Here is a 13616-nt window from a genome sequence, read left to right as displayed (position 1 = left end):
GCTCACTATCACAGATTTAGACTGGTTTGTGAACAATATTTGAGGGAAATGGTGATATTGTGTATGTGGAAAAGTTTTATATATTTGAGTTCATCTCATACAAAATGGGAGCAAAACCAAAAGTGTTGCGTTTATATTTTTGTTGAGTGTATATATACACATACATATACACATCACGTGTATATACATACGCGTATAACACATACTGTAATACACATACGTGTATATATACATACGTGTATATACCATACGCGTATATACCATACGGTATACACATACGCGTATATACACATACGGATATACATACGTGTATATCACGCGTATATACACGCGTTATACACGCGTATATATACGCGTAATATACGCGTACATACGCGTATCACCGTATATACACTACGCGTATATACGCTATACACATACGCGTATATACGCGTATATACACATACGCGTATATACGCGTATATACACATACGCGTATATACGCGTATATACACATACGCGTATATACGCGTATATACACATACGCGTATATACGCGTATATACACATACGCGTATATACGCGTATATACACATACGCGTATATACGCTATATACACATACCGTAATACGTATATACCATACGCGTATAACGTATATACGCGTATATACGCGTATATACGCGTATATACACTACGCGTATATACGCGTATATACACTACGCGTAATACGCGTATATACGCGTATATACACATACGCGTATATACGCGTATCGCGATATACACATACGCGTATACGCGTATATACACATACGCGTATATACGCTATACGCGTATATACACACGTATATACGTGTATAACATATACGTATATATATATACACACACACGTGTATATACATATACACACGTGTATATACATATACACACGTGTATATACATATATATACATATACACATATACACACGTGTATATACATATACACACGTGTATATACATATACGTATATATATACACATATACATACGTATATATATACACATATACATACGTATATATATACACATATACATACGTATATATATACACATATACATACGTATATATATACACATATACATATAGCAACAAACCATGGATAACTAAGGGACTTCAGAGGCATGTAAAAAGAAAAACTTACTGTAAAACAATTCATAAACTACGAACTAAGGAAGCTGAAAGTAAGTATAAAACATATAAGAATAAGTTAATCAATATCATGAGACTCAGTAAAAAAACATATTATAATGAGTTACTTGTCAAAAATAGAAATAACATCAAAAACTTGGAACATATTAAATGAAATAGTAAAAAGAATAGAGTAACTAGAGATTATCCTTCATTTTTTCAGAGTAACAACTACATCACGATTGATAACGACGAGTCTATTGCTGAACACTTTAATGAATACTTCGTTAATGTGGGTAAAAATCTTGCCAGTAAAATTGACTCATCAACTAATAACTTCTGGGTAAATAATTCAACGTTTAACAAATCGTTTCAATGTTCATTGGTGGTACTCATGAAAGGGAAATACTTGATCTGGTTCATGGTTCAAAAAGTAAGAAATCGACTGATTTTAATAATTTGGATATGGCTTTATTAAAAAAGTTATTGATTGTATAGTAAAACCGTTCAATTATATTTGCAATATGTCACTAAGTACTGGTAAATTTCCTTCTCAAATGAAAATAGCCAAAGTAATTCCTCTGTTTAAAACTGGTGACAAACACACATTTTCTAATTACAGACCTATATCACTCCTGCCACAATTTTCCAAAATTTTGGAAAAAATATTTGCTAAAAGATTAAATAATTATTTACTGAAGCATAACATCATTTGTGAAGAACAATATGGATTCAGAAGGTCTCGAACTACATCCCATGCTTTGATGGACTTTGTGGAAAGTATAGCAACTGCAATTGACAATAAACAATACACAATAGGTGTTTTTTTTATTACAGAAAGCATTTGACACAATTAACCATGGAATACTATTAAGTAAACTGCAGAATATGGAATCAGAGGTCTGGCATATGAATGGATAGCTAGTTATTTACAAGGCAGATTTCAGTATGTTCAATTCAATAATACAAATTCTGAACTCAGGGATGTCACATGTGGGGTGCCGCAGGGCTCAGTGCTGGGTCCTTTGTTGTTTATAATCTATATAAATGATATAATTGGGTGTCGAGTTCACTGAGATGTGTCCTTTTTGCGGATGATACAACTGTGTTCTGTAGCGGTGAAATCTTGAACAGCTTCTGGACATAGTGGGAAAGAACTGGAAAAATTTAAGGTTTGGTTTGACGCTAATAAGTTGTCATTCAACCTTGGGAAAACTAAATGTATTTTTTGGAAATAAACAGGCACCCAAATGTAAAAATTTAACTATAAACAATAAGGAAATTGAGTTAGTAACAGAGAATAAATTTTAGGTGTTATAATTGATAATAAACTTAGCTGGAAACCACATATAAATTATGTGAAATCAAAATTGTCAAAAACTATAGCCATTTTGTATAAAGCCAAAGACCTACTGCCGCAAGAAGGGTTACTTACTTTGTATCATTCTCTGATGGTACCATATATGACATATTGTTTGAGTCATGGGGAAACACTTACAAATCAAATACCAATCCAATATTCCTTTTGCAAAACGAGCCATACGAATCATCTGCAATAAACAATATCGTGAACCAACTCATTCTCATTGTGTCTTTAAATTTATTAAAATTCATTGATTTGGTCGATTACGTTACAATTCAAACTTTATTTCGAGCGAAAAACCAAGCCTTACCGAGACATGTCCAGAGTCTGTTCCGATTGAGGGAATGCAGATATAGTTTAAGAGGTTGTGCAATTTTTATGAAACCACCAGTAAGAACAAATGTAAGGGTTTTTGTGTGTCTGTGGTTGGGGTTAGGAAAGGGAACAAATGTTCAACAGAGGTTAGAATGAGTAGTACCTTAGTGAGATTTAAGAAACTACTCAAAAGAACATTATGTTCTAAGTATCATAAAGAAGCAAATATAATTTGATTTATATGGAATGTTCATTTATAAGTGGGACTTATTGTATATTTGAATGTGTGGGTATGTATATGTGTATGTTAGATATATAGATATGGGTAGGTGTATATGTATATGTATATAAGTGACTGTGTATATGTATGTATATATTTATGTTTGTAAAGTATTACGTATGTATATAGGTATATATGGCACAGCCCAAGCAGAGGGTCACCCCCAAGAGCCTGGTCTGCTTGAGGTTTCTTCCTTATAGGGAGTTTTTCCTCACCACAGTTACCTAGTGCTTGCTCTGGGGGTTGGTAAGGTTAGTCCTTACTGGCGTAAAGTGCCTTGATTCGACTTTCTTGTGATCTGGTACTATATAAATATAATTATAAGTGAATAGTATATTGATGTGTATGTCTGTGTGTCGACATGTAGTAGTGAATTTATATTTATGTAAATATGACTGATTAGAATGTTGGACTTGTACTAGCAGGGGTGGGCGCTAATAGCTTTGCTTCAGCCCACACCCTTTCGGACTCACTAGTTTTGTTTGTGTTTGTTTGTGGAATTGTTCATTTTTTTTCTATTTGAATATTTTGTGTGCCGAATTAAAAAAAAAAAACATATATATATATATATATATATATTCGTATATATATATATATATATATATATACGTTTTTCCATCAGAATTTTTTCAGAAGCTGTTAGAGACTGGCACCTGGAAACCCATTCGAAAAATTTATCTGGCTTTCAGTGAAAATTTTATGGGCTTCACAGAGAATAAGGACTGTTACTACAGCTTTAAGGATGGCCCACAATGGTGCTCGGCGCGCCGCGCTCCAAGCCGCGACGACAGGCATGAACCACCGGATCATTTCTAAATGGATGGCTGTGTGGAGCTGGGACCATCGTGTGCACTTTCCTCTGGTTATCACAAGAGCTGGACATCAACCATTTTCCAGCAGATTTCACTTTTAACAGGAGATTTTGTCATGGAAAGCCGCGCAGAGGCTTTGTGCGTCACGACCGATTCGCTGTTCGAGCGAGACAAGGAACGCCTCCGATTCGGCGTGCCAGAGACATGCCCAGCTCTCCACAATTTCTCTTATAACTCAATCGACTGGTAAGCATTGAAAGCCGAGATAGGCATGTCCGAACTTGTCCTCTGGCACGCTCAAACGGAGGCGTTCTTTGTCTCGCTCGAACAGCGAATTGGTCGTGACACACAAAGCCTTCGCGCGGCTTTCCACGACAAAATCTCTTGTTAAAAGTGAAATCTGCCAGAAAATGGTTGATGTCCAGCTCTTGTGATAACCAGAGAACGTGCACACGACGGTCCCAGCTCCACACAGCCATCCATTTAGAAATGATCCGGTCGTTCGTGCCTGTCGTCGCGACTCGGAGCGCGGCGCGCCAAGCGCCATTGTGGGCCATCCTTAAAGCTGTAGTAACAGTCCTTATTCTCTGTGAAGCCCGTAAAATTTTCACAGAAAGCCAGATAAATTTTTCGAATGGTTTCCAGGTGCCAGTCTCTAACAGCTTCTGAAAAAATTCTGATGGGAAAAAAAAACCCAAATCATTTCGCCATTTCCAGACAATGAAAATCCGATGACGGGCGGGACCACTCCTTCCACAAGGTGTGCTCACAGGCAAATGACATCACCGACAGGCGTGGAAAAACTCACGCATGCGCACGAGGGTTCAAGCTTGTCTGATGTGAAAACATATGAATCAAATCCATATAGTTTAAAAAAATAAAAAGGTACGATACTTTATGGACAGACCTCGTACATATATATATATACGAGGTCTGTCAAAGTATCGGCCCTTTTTATTTTTTTCAAAAACTATATGGATTTGAATCACATGCGATTACATCAGACAAGCTTGAACCCTCGTGGGCCTCGTCGCCTGTGGCTGGCTTTGAGGGATGAGTGGTCCACCCCTCCCATTGCAATCTCTTTGTCTGAGAACTTCCTGAAAGACTGCGCTTTGCTTGAGCAAAGTTTTTTCACAAACTGAAGTGGACACCATTCGAAAATTCAACTGGTTGTCGGTGAAAATTTAACGGCTGATGAGAGATTATGGCATGATGCTGTCGCTTTAAGGACTGCCCACGGAGCGGGACGTCGCGACGCGCTCTGAGCCGCCGCTGTCTGCCTGTTTCGAGCGGAATAACTTCCCTTAATTTAAGCCTCTGTTGACCAGGACGTCGTGAGAGAACAAAGAACTTTCAGGAGAGGTCGGGATCAGTAGTTTATCCGGATATTCCACTGTTAAAGGTGATTTTGTAATGAAAGAAAGTGCGGACGGGTCCACGCGTCGGGACACAGCCGGCGCAGCATGGCGGCATAGGAAAAACACCTCCGTGTTGGAAGCCTTAAGGACAAGTTGGAACATGTCCAGCTGTTAACAATTTCTCAGATACTCACTCAACTGAAAGCCATCAAAAGAGCCGCATGGTTTTTACAAATGGTTATCAACACGGAGGTGTTTTTCCTGTGCCGCCGCACTGCGCTGGCTGTGTCCCGATGCGCGGACCCGTCCGCACTTTCTTTCATTACAAAATCACCTTTAACAGTGGAATGTCCGGATAAACTGCTCCTGAAAGTTCTCTGTTCTCTCACGACATCCTGGGTCAACAGAGGCCTTAAATTTGGAAGTTTTCAGCTCGAAACAGGCAGACAGCGGCGGCTCAGAGCGCATCGCAACATCCCGCTCAGTGGGCAGTCCTTAAAGCGACAGCATCACGCCATAATCTCTCATCAGCCGTTAAAATTATCACTGAAAACCAGTTGAATTTTTCGAATGGTGTCCACTTCGATGTGCCTCTTCAGTTTTTGAAAAAATTTGATCAAGCAAAGCGCCAGTCTTTCAGGAAAGTTCTCAGACAAAGAGAGTTGCGACGGGAGGGGTGGACCACTCCTCCCTCAAAGCCAGCCCACAGACGAATGACGTAACCGACAGGCGTGAAAAAACTCACGCATGCGCACAAGGGTTCAAGGTTGGCTGATGCAATCGCCCGTGATTCAAATCCATATAGTTTTTGAAAAAATAATAAGGTACGTTAGTTTATTGACAGACCCCATATTATATATATATATATATAATATATATATATATACAGGTAACTGAAAAGTTATCTTTGATAAAGCTAAAACAATAAACCACCCAAAAATATATCGGAAGTTACAGATAACCGATAAATTCCAGTATTGTCTGTGGTACACTTGCAGCTACTAGTAGAAGCATCAAAGGTGACGACAGACCCAAACAATGAGATGGCACTTCTGTCTTTGAGCATCCTGCCCCTGCTGGAAGCTCCAGCTTACTACATGGCTTCCAGCACAGACGCAAGCTGAGAGGAGCCACAAAGCTCAACTCTCTACTCTATCACAGTGCTGCATCAGGTGGCAGTCTTGGAAAATAAAGCAGTGCTGAATTATGTTTGGTGTATAAATAAAATGAATACTGATAGAATAACTCCATTAATGTCAATTCTATCATTTGTGCGAAGTTAAAATATAACATATATCATACATATATAATGTTGAATAATGCACTAATTGTGAAGTTTTGTAACAAACACAGACAGATGGCATTCTGGGTAAATGTGCCTCCGCTAACACTGATAGGTTGACTCATTCATTCTATTTAACCATGTTAATGTGAGGTGTGTCGTGTGTTGGTGTTTACAGATAAATGTGCTTTTGTAAAATATGACATTTTTTATTTGTTAAAAAGGGCATTTAAAAAAAAAAAAGCCGTTGTAATTAGATACCGTCTGATATAAACCGTTGTCAAAATAAATAGAACACTGCCATGATCTACTGGTGCCAGTGCAAGGCCCTTTTTCAGCTGATTTTCTTTTGTGCAAGAATTTTTGTATCGCACCGAGATTCAGGTTAATCGTGCGTCCTGCATCGCTTAGTATACATGGAGTAACGAGCTGTGTTTAATATCTCACCACCACCTCCTGATCGGCGATTGCATGGTCAGATGAAAATCAAACCTGTTTGATATTCTGGTCAGCCGTCGTGAGGGTATCCAGCTGCTGAAGCGCTATAAGCGTCCAACCTCTCGCACTGTGCCTGTGCAAACACCGCAGACCTGTCTTGTAATGTTTTTTTTGTTTTGTTTTGTCTTTGGTGTCTCCCATCGAGAGTTTTTGTAAATTAAGTTTGGGGAAAAAAAAAAAAGCTTCTGTTGATGTTTTGCTTCTGGAAACATGAGTCCGACGTGTGGTTTTTGAACGTACAATGTGTGTGAGAACATAAATCGTGTGCTCTGAACTTTTACACCATGCGGTTCTGTCGTACAGTTTGAGCTGGAACTGAGTACAGTGATTAAAATATCAGCTCAGCTTCAGGGTCAATACTGCCATGAACACTACTGGCCAGTAGATGGCAGTAGAGACATTCAAAACTCGCTAAAACAAAATTCCACATAATCTGTCCGTGGAGCCTGATCAGAGTGTTTCAAATGCATTTCTCATGTCGTGAACATACTGAGATTACCCTATCCTACCCATAATGCACCTGGACACAGCATGCCCACACTAAAACCTTAAAAATTAGCGCATTGCTTTAAAACTAAAACATATATCTGATATTTTCACTTTAACTTCAGACATGACGTTAATTTAAATAACTTGTCCAAAATTAGTTTGGTTAAAATTTGAACCTTAAGTTAAAAATGTATGCCTCTGGATGACTTGGGTGATATTGCCCGCGTATCAGTATGGGGTTAAAAGAAATGAGGGTTTTTTTGTGTGACCAGTTTGCCTTTGACTGCAGAGGATAGAGTGTGTTTTTTCTAGAAGCATCCTCTGTTTGCAGAAGGTAGAACTATACATCTGCTATGAAACATTTAACAGGTAGGTGCTCAACTGATTTTAAATTTTATAATGTTTGTAGCTGTTCAGCTTTATTTACCACGTTATCGGTCTAAAAATTATCGGACAAAAATTATCGCAAGATAATTAGTCCGATAAGAGTTTTTAAAGTTATCTAAAAAGATAATCCGATAATGAAAACGTTATCTTCAATAATTATTGGTTATCGGATTATTGGAACTGTGCCCACCACTGGTTCAGCTATATGTGTAAGACTGTTTATTTTTAATGATCTGTGTGAACTTTGTGATTCATGCAAAACATCAGTGTTGGCAAACAGGGAAATATACTGCATCCTTCTCAAAAGCACCACGAGCAAAAGTTTTCCAACTGAACTGACTTTTGTATCACCAGCCAAACAAGCACACGGTATTAAGAAAAAAAAAAAAAACGACCTGGCTGGAGGCCGTGGCGGTGCGACACTTTTCAGCTCTGTCTTGTCAAATGCACCCCGTACGTTCTGCAACAAGTTCACCAAGTAACTTTAAATAAATATCATACCAAAAAAGAGATGAGCTGAAAAACTTAAGAAGTGCTGAAGAGAGCAGCAACGTGAGCTGGAGTTGTGTGTCCATCACACAACTATATACAGTGTGTGTATAATAAATGTATATTATTATAGAGTAATGACTTTACTCCCCAATGCCAAACACCTTCTCGAGAGCGTTTAGGTTTTAGTTTGTCGTTGATTGTCAGTTCAAGCCCAGTGCGCAACACAACCCATGACCCAGTAGTCCTGCCAAAATGTACACGGTTATGTTCATAACATCACACAACACACATACAAAGTGTACTCTCACAACAACATTACAAAGTTTGTAATGTTTGTCTAATGCCGTTCAAGTTTTGTCCTATAAATTCAGAAACAAATATCCTGTGTGTGTCCAGGGAGAACATGGAGTCTTTGAAGTTCTGGAACTTCTCAAAGAAGAGCTGCGACTGGCTATGGCCTTGTCAGGTAACACACACACACACAAACTGCACACAATGGCAAAACAACCCATGTACTGCACAATACAAACATGTTAAACAGCTGTATGTTGTTTGTTTGTTTAGGCTGTCGTTCTTTATCAGAGATCAATAGGTCCCTGGTCCGGAGAGCATCATTAACCTCGAGGATCTAAAAGAACGACTGCTGCAGGAACTTTGAGATAATTCCTGCGACAACTGCTCCGTCCCCGTCCTCCCAGTCTTCATGGCAAACACCCTGTTGGTGCTCCCCACCAGTCACTACCCCTAAAATGTGGACAATAATTACAGTTAGTTTTGTACATTCAGTTTTGCTTTAGCTTGGTGAAGAATACAAAAAAGTCTGCTCTGGCCTTTAGACCGTGCAGGTTCTTGGTGGTCTGTGGGGCTGCGTCACATTAATCGTGCACCAGGGTGATGCTCTGAATTTGGTGCACTTTGGTCCCACAGCTTTAATCTCAAGGTATTTCATATAAAGTAAACAACAAATGCATTTTAATACAAGAAATGGGAATACCCACATCTTTGCATTTAAACACACACAATGTATTTTAAAATTTGTTTTGAAAAATTTAATGAGTTACTGAGTGTAGAGGTCAGCAAAATGAGCATGTCCCCCACTGACCCAAAGTTACTTTTCACTGAATATAAAACAATAATAATAAATAATAATAAAATAATAAAATAAAATAATAAAATAATAATTAAAATACTTGCGGCCGGTAACCGCAAGTATTGACCCACTATTATAATCAGTCTATTTTAATATAATAGAAGAAATATGAAAATATATCTGAATTATTTATAAAACAGTGCTGTTTAATCATGCCCCCTAGTTTTGTTCAACCCCGTAACAGCACACCAGTCTCCCCTTTTTAAAAATAATGGTTCAGTCCAAATTCCACAGCATTCAGAAAATGACATCAAGCAAGTCTTTTCCCGCTCAAACTGGTAAAGACCAGTGATGCCGGTAACACGTTACTTAGTAAGGCGTTACTCTAATCTAACCACTTTTTTTTTAGTAACAATTAATCTAATGTGTTAATCTTTCCAGATCAGTAATCAGATTAAAGTTACTTCTCCATGTCACTGTGCGTTACCATTATTTTTGTATTGTGGTCGACAGCAGCATTAAACTTGGTCCGTGGGCAGGGGGTCGGGGTTGACTGAACTGCCCCCTTTCAGTGAGCTGTGAAGCTTTCATTCGCGGTTTTCTGCAGCAGCTACGACTCGTCCTCACCTCTTAAAGCGCGGTGACAACAGCACACCTGCACTGCGTTTTACAAAGACATTTTTATGCTTTTTTCTCCTTTATTTAGAATTCTGAGCTGAGCCGCTCTGTATCTGCTCGTTAAAAACAGCTGATCCTCTCCGCGACGCGTCAACAACTAACACTATTTTCCACTCAAATGCACCTAAACTCTCTTTCTGAGGACCACATGATGTAAAACACAATAAAACTTTCTTACCTGTAAATCTGGTCCTGTTTTCTACATAAATAAATGTTATCCATTCTTTGAGCTCAAACGCCAAAGCAGGGGCAAATCCAAATGGAATGGGGGTGTGGGGCAAGGATGTGCCCCACCCCCACCCCCACAACACCCTAGATTAAAGGTCCAGTTTTGAAGCCTTTTTTTTTTTTTTTTTACTACAACTTCTAATACTACTTATAATAATAATAATTTCGACAAGTAATATGTTTAGAGAGAATTTAAATATTAGAAAAATGTTAGAAAGAATTTAATAGTTACATTTATAAACAATGTAGGTTAGAAATTGCAAGTTTTACTGTTACAGTGCTGTCAACAGTTAAATATGAGGTCAAGAAAGAGGTCTTTATTTTACTTTTTATAAAACAAGTATTTATTTTCATTGAAGTCAAGAAAGGGTGGCTATAAAGTGAGTTTGGCAAAACGAGTATCATTGTCAGTTTGAGGTGACAGAGGGTGTTGTCAGCAGCTGGGGAAAGTAACTAAAAAAGCAACTAGTAATCTAACTTAGTTACTTTTACAACTGAGTAATCAGTAAAGTAACTAAGTTACTTTTTAAAGGAATAATCAGTAATTGATTACTTTTTCAAAGTAACTGTGGCAACACTGGTAAAGACAAGTAAGTATTATACTTTTTTAACCTATATTCATTGTTTTTATCGTCAGATTAACATTGTCAACCTTTCAACACTTACATGCATAAATTATACTGACTATGTTTGGGAAAAAGCAAATAATTGTGGAAAAATATATTAATTTCTTGTTTCCTCAGGCCATATGCTGCTGCTTACCTTAGCTAATATGGACTTGTGGCTACTTTTCGGCTAAAATCTTCAACCCTGTAACATTCAACCCCATAACAAAAAAACACTGTCATGGGGTTGAATCATTGTTATGGGGTTAAGTTGCACTGTTTTTAAGCCAGTCAGACCCTTTTCTCTAAATATTATTTCATGTTCCTTATTTCCAGAGAGGACCCAACAGATGGCTAAATCAAAGGCAGAGAGGCAAAGAGAATATACAGGGCAAGAAGAAATGCAGATCCACAGAGAAGGGAAGAATACAACAGGGAAGAGCGTGAGCGATGGAAAAGAAATACAGAAGCACGGAAAAAGAAATCATTCAATGACCTAAGTGAGAGAGCTCAAAGACATAAGCGCAAATAGTGGCGGAGGCTAACAGAAACAAATGAATTGGGATGACCCAGAGGGAAGAGGGGTGTGGTGTGTGTTCACTTATGATAAGTATTGTAACCAGGAATAATCCTTACCACAGACGAAATAAGCAAGTGCACATCTCAGGCCGCGCGGTGCATTATGGGTAGGCTAAATCTTTCGACTACCAACCCACATGCTATGGCGGCAGAAAGCAGCGAGGAGTGCTGTGATTTGGTTTGCTGGAAAGTGGATGATTTAAAGTGTTTTTGTAAGCTCTGCAGATTGCCTGTTACAACCAGGACTAAATACGGCAGTGGACAGAAGCGGAAAGAAGAGCTGGCTGTGCTTGCGTGTGCCGCATCGTTACAGAAACTACCATTAGTGCTGACAAAGAAGGAAGAGCGCTGCTGTCGAAAATGACCAGTCCTTGTTGATAGTTGGAGACAAACAAATTTCTGACCCCTTGAAGGCAACTGACAGATGGTTAGACGAAGTCCAGAGACTGAAACTGTGGATATTGCAGAATATTTGCTAAGCAGGGATGAGAAATCGCGACTCTGCCGGCTTCATAATGACGACAATGACGGTGAGTCTCACATATAACCTCTTTGGTGTCACGTTTGTTTTGATAAGTTGACATACAATGATATGTGCATGCATGCAGTTTGTTTATAGAACGTCAATATTACAATATTACGCGCCACGTCATTCATGGCGCGACATTACAGTCATAAGCCGATGCACGAAAACGGCAGCACGGTTTCAGGATATTGACAAAATAAATGTGTGCAAGAAACTTACAATTTTAGACCATCTTTTACGTTCGTCTGGATCTTTCTTTTCTGTGGGGAAATTGTGTAGAATGAACAGAGGTTTACGACCACATTTCTTCTTCTTTCCGTCTTTGTGTGGACTTGGCGGAGCTTTGCAATCGTGTGTTTTTCAGCCAACTTTCAAGACTATAAATTCCGTTTGAGCATTTGAAAACAGCACAATGTGCCCCTGTCATTATTGTATGTGTCGCTTAAGTCTTAAAGCCTTTGAAACAATCCCTGTAAAAGCCTTAACTTTTTACAGTCCGCTGATGCTACTGTATACGAATTCAATGGGAGCGGTTGTGAGTTGGTAGTTGGGATTTTTGCCCCTGTTTGACTCACGCATGCGCAGATGCGTTGCGCACTTCGCTTATTGACATTCAAGTCAAATGCAACATGTCACCAAACTAATGGTTCCCCCCTAAAACTGGTCCACCCTGCCTTCACTGCACATGCGTCATTTCGGACCACAGCATCAAGTCTGAGACTTACTTAAAGCGATCAAATGGATTAATGAGTTTATTACCTATCAGATGACAAGGTAAAACCTCTTAAATCATCCTAAAGTCAGTTTTAAGCAGAAACGAGGCGATACTCGGTGAGTCGCCACTGACGCTCTGAAATGACATAGGCGCAGTTGCTGCACGTCAGAGTCAGACGTGCTGCTGTGGTGCTCTGATTGGTTCACCATCTTTCATGATGAAATAATGCTGAAGTTATGTGGAAATGATAGTTGTACAAAAGCTTCATGTGTCTGTCGCTGAGATAGATGATGACTGGAGTGCAGTTTGAAGCAGAAATGAGGTGATAACTGGTGAATCGATGCTGACACTCAGAAATGGTGCATATGAAGTGAAAGCAGGGCGGGCTGATTTTTAGGGGGGAGAGTTTGGACGGTGACACCAGGATAACCAAAAACAGGTCTTGTACTGTAGTATCCATTTGTTTTTGATGTGCTTGAGTTCATACCGCCTCCTCAGCCCGTGATGAGACGTGATTCCCATCACATGCAAATTCATAAAGAGAACTGAGATAGACTGACTGTCTGACTCAAGGATGAAAAAATGACAAATAGCAGGAAAAGTATACTGGATGAGAAAAGAGGCCACCCACACACATTTATTCATCAAACTTAGTTGAGTTTTTTAACTCTCCATACTAATTTTAAAGCATTTTTACAGCAATGCGTCACTTTTTTTTTTTTACTGCTGATAGGGCAGAAGACACAATCATTCTGTTAAAGTTTGCAAGGAA

General features: G+C 38.8%; 1 protein-coding gene and 1 long non-coding RNA gene across 2 annotated transcripts in view; one reads left to right on the top strand and one right to left on the bottom strand.

Annotated features, from left to right (window-relative positions):
• Positions 1-9063, top strand: part of hao1 (hydroxyacid oxidase (glycolate oxidase) 1) — an 88482-nt gene extending 79419 nt beyond the window's left edge. The window contains exons 7-8 of the mRNA XM_034191147.1: positions 8820-8889; positions 8988-9063. Of these exons, the coding sequence (XP_034047038.1) occupies positions 8820-8889; positions 8988-9055 (138 nt within the window). The 3' untranslated portion in view covers positions 9056-9063. The remainder of the gene's footprint in view (positions 1-8819; positions 8890-8987) is intronic.
• LOC117528509 overlaps positions 1-12471 on the bottom strand; it is a 38949-nt gene extending 26478 nt beyond the window's left edge. Inside the window, exons 1-2 of the long non-coding RNA XR_004565791.1 lie at positions 12462-12471; positions 7124-7128 (exon numbers count right to left, since the gene is read on the bottom strand). This is a non-coding gene — a long non-coding RNA (uncharacterized LOC117528509). The remainder of the gene's footprint in view (positions 1-7123; positions 7129-12461) is intronic.
• Between the last annotated feature and the right edge of the window lie 1145 nt (positions 12472-13616).

This window comes from Thalassophryne amazonica, chromosome 16 (genome assembly GCF_902500255.1).
Source record: "Thalassophryne amazonica chromosome 16, fThaAma1.1, whole genome shotgun sequence".
Classification (NCBI taxonomy): Eukaryota; Metazoa; Chordata; class Actinopteri; order Batrachoidiformes; family Batrachoididae; genus Thalassophryne; species Thalassophryne amazonica.
Note: the sequence above shows the minus strand (reverse complement) of the source record. Positions and strands in the feature narration are given on the sequence as shown.